This window comes from Eubalaena glacialis, chromosome 14, assembly GCF_028564815.1.
Source record: "Eubalaena glacialis isolate mEubGla1 chromosome 14, mEubGla1.1.hap2.+ XY, whole genome shotgun sequence".
NCBI classification, from domain to species: domain Eukaryota; kingdom Metazoa; phylum Chordata; class Mammalia; order Artiodactyla; family Balaenidae; genus Eubalaena; species Eubalaena glacialis.
This window is the reverse complement of record NC_083729.1, coordinates 65103521-65113913: the sequence shown is the minus strand read 5'-3', so window position 1 is coordinate 65113913 and position 10393 is coordinate 65103521. Positions and strand designations below refer to the sequence as shown.

Here is a 10393-nt window from a genome sequence, read left to right as displayed (position 1 = left end):
CCCCGCGAATGCCGGGAATTGTGGTCCCAGTGGGACGCGAGTTATGAGGTGGCCCAAGGGCCCGCGAGGCATGCTGGGCTCGCTAGCCCTTCCGGGGCGCCTCAGGATTTCGGGTCCCGGCACCCTGGGCGGATGCCCGAAGACTCCGCCTTCCCAAGAGCCCCTGCGGCGGGGTGCGAAGATGGCGGCGGCGGCGGCCCGGCACCCCTAAAGCGGCGGCAATGGAGCCTCCCCCGTCGCCGGGGCCGGAGCGGCTCTTTGATTCGCACCGGTAAGAGCCCCGGTGGGAAGAGACCGGCTCCCGCGTCCACTTGGCCTTCGGCACCCGATCACCCCGCCTCTCGCCCCCAGGCTCCCGGGTGACGGCTTCCTGCTTCTCGCGCTGCTGCTCTACGCTCCAGTCGGGTTCTGCCTCCTCGTCCTGCGCGTCTTTCTTGGGATCCACGTCTTCCTGGTCAGCTGCGCGCTACCAGACAGCGTCCTTCGCAGGTTCCGACCCGGGCGCTCGGGGAGGGTCGGGGCTGGGCCTGGCCGGAGGCCGCGCAGTCACCACTGCCTGCGTTCCCAGGTTCGTGGTGCGGACCATGTGTGCAGTGCTGGGGCTCGTGGCCCGGCAGGAGGACTCCGGACTCCGAGATCACCGCGTCAGGGTCCTCATTTCCAACCACGTCACACCTTTCGACCACAACATAGTCAACCTGCTCACCAGCTGTAGCACCGTGAGTTAGGGACGAAGCCGGGAGTGCCACGGGGCGGTTCCCTGGGGCCCAGCTCAAGGCTCCCCTCTCCGTGTCCGGGTTTCCTTTGGGAACCACAAGATACTGACCCTTACCTCTGACCCCGCTTTTCTACCCATTTGTCAGTTTTTCTCATTTCCCAACATTCTTCTCTTCTTGCTTTCTCTCCTTCCCATTCCCAGCCTCTACTCAATAGTCCCCCCAGCTTTGTGTGCTGGTCTCGGGGCTTCATGGAGATGGATGGGCGGGGGGAGTTGGTGGAGTCACTCAAGAGATTCTGTGCTTCAACGAGGCTTCCCCCCACCCCTCTGCTGCTATTCCCCGAGGAAGAGGCCACCAATGGCCGGGAGGGGCTCCTGCGCTTCAGGTGGGTGAGCACAGGTATCTGTCTCCAACTGTGTAGGTGGTCAGGCCGTGGAGCCCTTGGGTTTTCACAGCCTTTTTCAGCCCTACCCCCTCCCTTCCTAGTTCATTTACTTTCTGTCCACTTTTAGTTCTTTCCCCTGAATCCCTTTATTCCCCATATTTCTACTTGTACAGTTTGACAGTTACCCGTTTTTAAGTCGGGTATGAGCTGCTGACTGGGTTGGCTGGAATCCCATCCTACTATCTCTTCCCTCTTCTAGTTCCTGGCCATTTTCTATCCAGGATGTGGTACAGCCTCTTACCCTGCGAGTCCAGAGACCCCTAGTTTCTGTGGTGAGTGTGTTCAACAGGGAAGCTCTGGGTTTGGAGGGGAAGTTTCCCACTCCTGGCCCTGGCTTAGACCTCACTCATGCCCTCCCCTCAGACGGTGTCAGATGCCTCCTGGGTCTCAGAACTGCTGTGGTCACTTTTCGTCCCTTTCACGGTGTATCAAGTAAGGTATTAACTGTCCTCGCTTTTTGGTGGCTGGGAGAAACTCGTCTCAAGGTCAAGGAAGTAGCTGCCTCTGCCCTGTCCATTTGCAGATCTTTTAATATCAAGGTCCTACCACAGAGGCAATATAAAGTATTTACTATCTCCCCTATCCTCACCACCACTGTTCCAAGAAAAGAGGTATCAGAGTGGAGAGTGGGTGCCCCCAACATGGTCCTGGGTTGTTTTTTGCAGGTGGCTTCGTCCTGTTCATCGACAGCTGGGGGAGGGGAGTGAGGAGTTCTCCCTCCGTGTACAACAGGTGGTAGGGGACACAGGCAGGGTGGAGGTGGGTTCTTTCCGTATGGGGAAGGAGAGGAAGGCTTAAGAAACTTCCAATCTTCCAATTCTCCCTAGCTGGTGGCCAAAGAGTTGGGCCAGACAGGGACACAACTCACTCCAGCAGACAAAGCAGAGCACATGAAGCGACAGAGACACCCCAGATTGCGCCCCCAGTCAGGTGTGTGGTCTCTGGACACAAAGCTTTTTAGCTTTTTTTCAGCCTGTTGTGATTTGTTCCTTATGCCTGTACTAGTCAGTCTCTCCCTCCTCCTAGTTCTCCACTCACCTTATTTTGGATTTCTTTTTTGCAGCCCAGTCTTCTTTCCCTCCCTCCCCTGGCCCTTCTTCTGATGTGCAGTTGGCAACTCTGGCTCAGAGAGTGAAGGAGGTTTTACCCCATGTGCCACTGGGTGTCATCCAGAGAGACCTGGGTATGAGAAAGGGTAGACTCACGTAAGGAGACAGACATAGAGAGGGAAAGTGGGTGGTGAAGGGAGAAGGTGAACAGGGAAACAGACTCTCCTGTCCTCTCTTCCCTTCTGCCCAGCCAGGACTGGCTGTGTAGACTTGACTATCACTAATCTGCTTGAGGGAGCTGTAACTTTCATGCCTGAAGACATCACTGAGAGGACCCAGGCCCTTCCCACAGCCTCCACCCCCAAGGTGAGACCCAGGAAATGAGCAGGTCCAAGACTTGGGGTGGGATGGGACAGTCTGCATATCCCCTGTCCCTGACGTCTGTTTTTTTGATCCTGAGACCCTAGCACAGTGCCTCTCTTGCAAAGTAGGCATTCGATGCGTGTTTAATGATGATGACTTCGCAAGCCCTCTGACATTGTGATCACCTCAGTTCCCCAGCTCTGGCCCGGCGACCCCTCAGCCCACAGCCCTAACATTTGCTAAGTCTTCCTGGGCCCGGCAGGAGAGTCTACAGGAGCGCAAGCAGGCGCTGTATGAATACGCAAGAAGGTGAGGGGCTTAGAGAACAGCGGGTAGGAAGGGGCAGATTGTATACGGCAAAACCCATACAATGTCTTCTCCTTATGTCCCACAGGAGATTCACAGAGAGGCAGGCCCAGGAGGCTGACTGAGTACAGGATGGCACCCAGAGCCGCAGGACGGAGACTGGGGGCAGCCCTCACCCAACTCACAACAGGCCGGATGGGTGGGTGGTAAAAAGGGAGGGATGGGGCTCCCCCCAGTATCACATTAAATTCAGGGTTTTCACTCAAGGTCTCTGTTGCCTCTCTGGGTCTCAAAAGCCCCATAGCAAGTTCCTTTTCCCTTGGTTGTAGGGATCAGGGATGAGGGCCTCCTTGTGGGTTTGTGGGGGTGGTCAGAATGGAACTGTCTGCAATCACCTCCTCATGTCAAGAGATGCGTGATATTAAGGAAACGTAACTGAGCTGAAGGCCCAGAAGCAACTGGACCCTAGCTTGGGTGTTCAGCCCAGGTATGTGAGGAAAAAGCTGCAAAACTGCAAGTCCCAGGATGCCTTTCACTAATGAGCACAGTACACAAAGTCTGCAGAGTTCACACATGCTCAGTGTGGTGGCTTGAGCCTATTTTCCATAGGCCGCTGACCAGATTAAATAAGGTGGAGCTCATGGCCCCACCCCAAAACAGTCTTTAGGACTGTTGAGGCACACCCCAGGGTGGAGCCGGAATTTACCTTTGTACTTCACAGCAGGTCAGGGTTATTGGTGACTTGCTGTGTGGGTCTGGAACTGGCTGCCATCCTGACACGTCTCAGAGCTGCAAGCAGGTTTGAATCCAGGATCCTTGTGGCCCTGCTCCCTGATTCCTACCCCGCTCCTCCTCTGATTCTTCATTCTTTTCCCTTGGGGACCTTCCCATAGATTACCATGTCTCATAGAATTCCTGCTGCCCCTGAGGACCCCTGTGTTAGTCAAAGGATTTTTACTATCTGACTACAGGGTAATAGTCCACTTTTGATAGTCCCTTACTTGGAGACTCAACTCTCCACTGTTTCCTGGCAGGCAAGAAATACTGGGAAGGATGGACCCCGGTGCATTATCACTTGAGGGTACAGGTTAGGGATCAGGGCTGAGGTGGGCAGATGGTGTCAGTCACCAAATACGAGGCCTTGATGTCTGCCCTGCCTTCTGTAGGTCCTGATAGACAGCCGCCATGGCCTCTCAGGTTCTCGGGCTGGAAGAAGAGACTGGCCCAAACCCTGGGGAGTCTGAACTGGCTGTGAACCCCTTTGACGGGCTCCCCTTCTCTTCCCGCTACTACGAGCTGCTTGAGCAGCGCCGATCCTTGCCTATCTGGGCTGCTCGCTTTATCTTCTTGGAGCAGTTGGAGAGTAGCCCCAGTGGAGTGGTGCTGGTGTCTGGAGAGCCTGGCTCTGGCAAGAGCACCCAGGTTGGGGAAGATTCTGGGAGTGGACAAACGGAGGGGCTAGGGAACTGGCTCTTCCTGGGACAAGGGGGGCAGGGGGGCAGGGCGGAGCTGTGTGGAGTAATAAGGGAGGTGGGTAAAAGGAGACAGGCTGGCCCCAGGGTAGCTGGTGAAGGACCAGGGGACTCCCCAAATAAGGAGAGATTAAACTGGCCACAGCTCCCCCAGCACTTTTGACTGGAGTTCTATATCTCGCTGACTGGTTGTCCTTCCCTACCCTTACCCCAGATCCCACAGTGGTGTGCAGAGTTTGTGCTGGCCAGGGGTTTCCAGAAGGGCCGGGTAACTGTGACTCAGCCCTACCCTCTGGCAGCCCTGAGCTTGGCCCTGCAAGTTGCTGATGAAATGGACCTGACCCTGGGTCATGAGGTTGGATACAGCATCCCCCAAGAGGACTGCACTGGGCCTGACACCCTGCTCAGGTGTGGCCCCCTGCAGGCCTGACCCAGATCTCCTTCCCCTCATCCAGTAGAAACAAGCCCAGTCTTCTGATATCTCACCATTCCCTCCCTCAGCCTAGCTCACCCTTTAAATCATGCATGATGCAACTGCTGAATTCAGCCCTTTAACCCCAGCCAGGGACCTCAGACATTCAACCTCACCCTCATCATGAAAGTCTCACTTTCCTAACTGGAGTACAGCTTGTGAACAGTGTCACCAGTGGGGTTGTGGGTCACAGGTAAAGGTCCATGGGCTCAGGAAGTCAGTCACAGGGTCTTTTTCTGATCTTTACTATCAGAATCTAGGCCCCCTGGGGAGAAGCTCCTCTGGACTTCTGGGGCTGGTCAGTGTCTACACTGACTCCTCTGCCCACTGCCAATGTCAACAGGTTCTGCTGGGACAGGCTGCTTCTGCAGGAGGTGGCCTCGACCCGGGGCACTGGAGCGTGGGGTGTGCTGGTGCTGGATGAGGCTCAGGAGCGGTCAGTGGCCTCAGATTTGCTCCAGGGGCTCCTGCGAGATGCCAGGCTGGGAAACCTTCCAGGGAACCCCAGAGTGGTTGTAGTTACTGACCCAGCCCTCGAACCTAAGCTCCAGGCCTTCTGGGGCAATCCTCCTATTGTACATGTACTTGGAGAGACTGGCAGGTGTCCCACTCCCGTCTACAGGGACACTGTCCCTACTGATAGAGTGGAAGCTGCCTGCCAAGCTGTGCTTGAATTGTGTCGGAAGGAGGCTCCAGGAGATGTGCTAGTGTACCTGCCCAGTGAGGAGGTAAAAAATGGGATGCAAAAGGAGGTACTCATGTCTCATGTCTGTCCCTTCCTGTCCCAGGGGGAATGTGAGCAATGCTTGTTAGGAACATTGGAGTTCTAGTACTTACTCTCCATTGGAGTCCTGAGGAAAAACTCTGGGGTTTCAGGGTAAAAAGGTCTACCACCCTCTTTTTGATTCCATACAATGCAGGGATTTGTGGTTCAGTGAGCTCCTGAAATTATAACACCCCAACTTTATATGAGTATGTGCATTTTTTCAGAGTGAAGGACCATAGTGTTTCATCAGTTTTTCAAAGGGGTCTGTGACCCACAAAGGTGAGAACTACCCTAATACCCCGCCCCTTTCCTCAGGAAATTTCCCTGTGCTGTGAGTCCTTGTCCAGGGATGGGGGGTCCTTGGAGGACCAAGGGCCTCCACCACGGGTGCTGCCCCTTCACCCAGGCTGTGGACAAGCTGTTCAGGCTGTGTATGAGGACATAGAATCGGGTGCCCGAAAGGTTGTGGTCACTCACTGGCTGGCCGACTTCTCCTTCTCCCTCCCTTCCATCCGACATGTCATTGACTCAGGACTGGAGCTTCGAAGTGTAAGTGAAAGAGAGGTGAGGGGACGCGGGGGCTAAAGATAGAAATAGCCCTCTCTCATCTGTCTTGGCCTTGGTTGGGGGGCGGTGACAGGTTTACAATCCTCAGATCCGAGCAGAATCCCAAGTGTTGAGACCAATCAGCAAGTGTCAGGCAGAGGCAAGACGACTGCGGGCAACAGGGATCCTACCAGGTAAGAGCCTTTGCCCTCAATGAGATCAAACACGAAAAGAGTCACCAACCCATGAGCCCTGAGAAATCTACAGTGGTCTTCTTTCCCAGGTCTTTCTCCCCTCAGGATCCTGCCTCTGCCTGTATCCTAAGTCCTTCCTAGAACTAGAGGCTCCCCCGCTGCCCAAACCCAGGGTGTGTGAGGAGAATCTGAGCCCCCTGATATTACTACTAAAGAGGAGACAGATTGTAGAGCCAGGAGAGTGTCACTTCCTGGACCGGCCTGGTGAGCACCCCTCCTGCCCAAGTCCTGTTGTCCAGGCTCTGAGACCCCCTGCCCTGTAAGCCTTGTTCCCTCTCCAGCTCCAGAAGCACTGATGCAGGCCCTGGAAGATTTAGACTATCTGGCAGCCCTGGATGATAATGGGGACCTGTCAGACCTGGGAGTCATCCTATCAGAATTTCCCCTGGCCCCTGATCTGGCCAAAGCCCTGCTGGCCTCGTGCGAGTTTGACTGTGTGGATGAGATGCTCACCCTGGCCGCCATGCTCACTGGTATAAATCGCTTCTCTCTCTGGCTCTTATGGCCACTTCAGCCTTCCCTTTGGTGTTCCGGTGCTCCTAAAGCTAGCCCATTCCCCTTTGCTCTAGCCCCCAGCGCTCACAGTGCCTAAGGAACTAGGCTTCATCACTTATCCCTCTCCGATCTCTTTGTTGGTTCTTGCCCCTCAACATGCTTAAATCTCTCCTACCTGTTATTACTAAAACTGCACCCCTCTTCCTCAGCCCTACACTCCCCTTCGGCTATACAGAATAATCTCTATCCTGTTCAGTCTAGGGTATTCCTCGCCCACTGCATTCCAACTTCAGGCCCACCACAACACTGACACAGCCTTCAGCTCACCAGTGGCCTCCTAGAGACCTAATCCAATGAACACTTTTGAGCCCCTGTTCATGACTTTCTTTTGACACTTGAGAACACCAACCATTCCCACCTTAAAATTGCCCCCTCCCTAAGCCTCTGTGACCCGCTCCTTGTGGTTTTCACCCTACCCCTCTGGCCACTCCCTAGTCTCTTACTTGAGCTCTTCCTCCTCTGCTTCATCCTCTGCTCCTCCACTGTTAAGTTGGACCTCAGGGTTCTGTCCTTGCCCCTTTTGTCTTCCCATTCCCTGAACTCTCTGAGCAAGTTCATTCACACCCATGGTCTGAAATGCCACAATATCATTCTTCTGAATCTTGGATTTATATATCTAACTCCTGATGGACGTTTCTATCAGAATTGTCCATAATACTTCAACCCAGAACTGAACTCAAGCACTTTTGTTGTCGTTGTTTTTGTTGAGCCTGAGTACTTTTTTTAAAAACTAAAATGTGTTTTACTTATTTATTTATTGGCTGTGTCAGGTCTTCGTTGCTGTGCGCGGGCTTCATTGCGGTGTGCGGGCTTCTCATTGCGGTGGCTTCTCTCGTTGCGGAGCATGGGCTCTAGGCACGCGGGCTTCAGTAGTTGTGGTGCACGGGCTCAGTAGTTGTGGCACGCGGGCTCTAGAGCGCAGGCTTAGTAGCTGTGGCGCACGGGCTTAGCTGCTCCGCGGCATGTGGGATCTTCCCGGACCAGGGCTTGAACCCATGTCCCCTGCATTGGCAGGCGGATTCTTAACCACTGCACCACCAGGGAAGCCCAAGCCTGAGCGCTTTTTTAAACTACCCCCTCACCACCACCACCACCACCGCAAAATCATACAATCATCTCTGCAGCTCCACTATCATCATTCTAGACTAACCTTTCTCCAGGTTTTTTCATTTTTATTTTTCACTTTTCCTAATTTTTAAAAAATTTACCTGTTCGTCTCCATACTCACAGTCAGTGCCAGTGTTACTTCATCACTACTCAGCTGGATTCCTTTAGTAGCCTCCTAACTAATCATGTGAGCTTCTTCCGAACACGTGGACTCTTAAAAACTCTTCTTCATCAGCTATTCTCTACCTTCCAAACAGAATGTAAACTCATTTGCACAGCACATCCAGCCTCTCTTAACCTAGCCCATACCTACCTCTCCGGCTTAATCTCCTGCCACGCTGCCACACATGCCATTCCCTCCACTCATATACTAGGTGCTTGCAGTTCTCCAAACATGCTATTCCCATGGTCTAGAATACTCCCTCTGCCCCTTCTCCACTGAACTAATTCCTACTCAAACTTCAAATACTGGCCTGCACACCTATTGGGCTTATCAAGTTCGCTTACTTGTTGATCTCTCCCAAGCTTCTTGAGGGCAGAGACTGTTTTTCATTTATTTATCGTCAATGTCTAATAAACTGCATAGCCTCTAGAAGTCTTTTGAATAAAGTTCCCAAAGTGACACTTCTACCTCTTCAGTGCACTGCTGTCCTTTCTCATTCCCCAAAATGAACTTCCTCTCTTCTGCCTCCAGCTGCCCCTGGGTTTACTCGTCCTCCACTCTGTGCAGAAGAAGCTGCCCTGCGTCGGGCACTAGAACACGTGGATGGTGATCACAGCTCTCTGATCCAGGTGTATGAAGCCTTTATACAGAGTGAGTGGTCCAATCTGCATCCTCTTACAGAATCCAGATTTTCCAAAGAGAGGAAGTGGTGTGCAACCAGCTGACAGATCTCTATTCCCAGGAAAAGGAAGCCCTTTGGCCAAGGGTTGGGTTCTTTTGGGGGTCTCAAGGGCTTTAGCTATAGCTGGTCCCTTTCTATTCCTAGGTGGAGCAGACAAGGCTTGGTGCCAGGCTCGGGGTCTAAATTGGGCAGCATTGTGCCAAGCCCATAAACTTCGGGGAGAACTCCTAGAACTCATGCAACGGATTGAACTTCCCTTGTCTCAACCAGCCTTTGGCTCTGAGCAGAATCGCAGAGACCTTCAGAAAGCACTGGTGTCAGGATACTTCCTTAAGGTTAGGGGAAAGAGTTGGGGTGAGGGTCATAAAAGGAGCAGAAAGTAGAGGAAGCAAAGATTGGTGTATGTCACCTCTGAAATTGGGGTCCAGGTGGCCCTACAAAGGATTCTTTAGAACCAGGAGAAACTTTTCCTTTGAGGTTTTGGATACAAGGGGCTATGGAGATGCCATACAGTATGGTAGTATGGTAGGGCTATAACACCTAGAGGTATGCTTTACTTTTAATACTCTCACCACCCTTGCTAATAATTCTTTCTCAACCCCCTTTTCTTCTTCTACTGACTGACACTTCACTCTCACTTATTCCTTCAATATCTTTGTCTTTCAACGAGGTGGCCCGAGACACAGATGGAACTGGAAATTACCTGCTCCTAACCCATAAGCATGTGGCCCAGCTCTCCCCATACTGCTGCTACCGAAGCCGCAGGGCTCCTGCCAGACCCCCGCCCTGGGTGCTTTACCACAATTTCTTCATTTCCAAAGACAACTGCCTTTCCATTGTTTCTGAGATTCAACCACAGATGTGAGTTCCCTGACAACCCTCTTACACTGCCCATTCCTCTTCCTGGGGCCAAAATTAAAGCTAGGGATTTAGAGACCCTAAGAAGAGGAGGGGGTCTTAGTGGTTTGTGGTAACATATGATTTGAGGAGACAGGGTTTGTGGAAAGGGTAGTAAGAAGTTTAACAACATGCATTATAAAAGAGGATACAGAAATCATCTAATTATGACTGTCTCTGTCAGGCTGGTGGAATTGGCCCCTCCATACTTCCTGAGTAACTTGCCCCCTAGTGAGAGCAGAGACTTCCTGAACCAGCTGAGGGAAGAAATGGCAGATTCTTCAACAGGGAGTGAATCTCCCTCCACCCAAGAGCTTGGAGATGCCTGTGTCCTGCAGTGACCTGCCTGCGGAGTGAAGCTGGGCTCATCTCATCACATTTGATCTTCCCTCAGGCTAGCACCTAGGCAGCCAGCCAGATTTAGAAGCCCAAAGTTAAGGGTCAAATACTGGAACCTGAGTCCCAAGAAATGGTGGGCTGGGAGTGGAGCAAATTGGGTAAGCCACAGTCTAAACAGAGTAGGACCCTTTCCTTAGCTTTCTTCTATTTATTGGAGACGAACTAACATGCCTTTCATATCCCCAACTTATACCAAAC

At 52.8% G+C, this 10393-nt stretch overlaps 2 protein-coding genes across 5 annotated transcripts; both read left to right on the top strand.

The window, feature by feature from the left end:
• The first annotated feature begins 54 nt into the window (after positions 1–54).
• Positions 55–3148, top strand: AUP1 (AUP1 lipid droplet regulating VLDL assembly factor). Of its 4 annotated transcripts, XM_061168575.1 has the most exons (12): positions 118–271; positions 352–489; positions 569–719; positions 920–1104; positions 1364–1436; positions 1528–1601; positions 1830–1896; positions 1992–2094; positions 2228–2347; positions 2464–2579; positions 2767–2885; positions 2971–3148. In XM_061168575.1, the coding sequence occupies exons 1-12, from the start codon at positions 222–224 to the stop codon at positions 3005–3007; spliced, it is 1233 nt and encodes a 410-aa protein (XP_061024558.1). In that variant the 5' UTR covers positions 118–221; the 3' UTR covers positions 3008–3148. The 4 variants fall into 4 exon arrangements, with proteins under 4 accessions (XP_061024556.1, XP_061024555.1, XP_061024558.1 ...); XM_061168572.1 differs by having other exon boundaries at positions 61–271; positions 352–719; XM_061168574.1 differs by lacking the exon at positions 2971–3148 and having other exon boundaries at positions 137–271; positions 2705–2792.
• Positions 3149–3587: 439 nt separating this feature from the next.
• DQX1 (DEAQ-box RNA dependent ATPase 1) lies at positions 3588–10393 on the top strand. Its single transcript, XM_061211074.1, has 12 exons — positions 3588–3681; positions 4049–4304; positions 4569–4762; positions 5170–5554; positions 5908–6141; positions 6233–6332; positions 6438–6596; positions 6674–6865; positions 8749–8868; positions 9044–9234; positions 9570–9760; positions 9981–10393. The coding sequence occupies exons 2-12, from the start codon at positions 4068–4070 to the stop codon at positions 10135–10137; spliced, it is 2160 nt and encodes a 719-aa protein (XP_061067057.1). The 5' UTR covers positions 3588–3681; positions 4049–4067; the 3' UTR covers positions 10138–10393.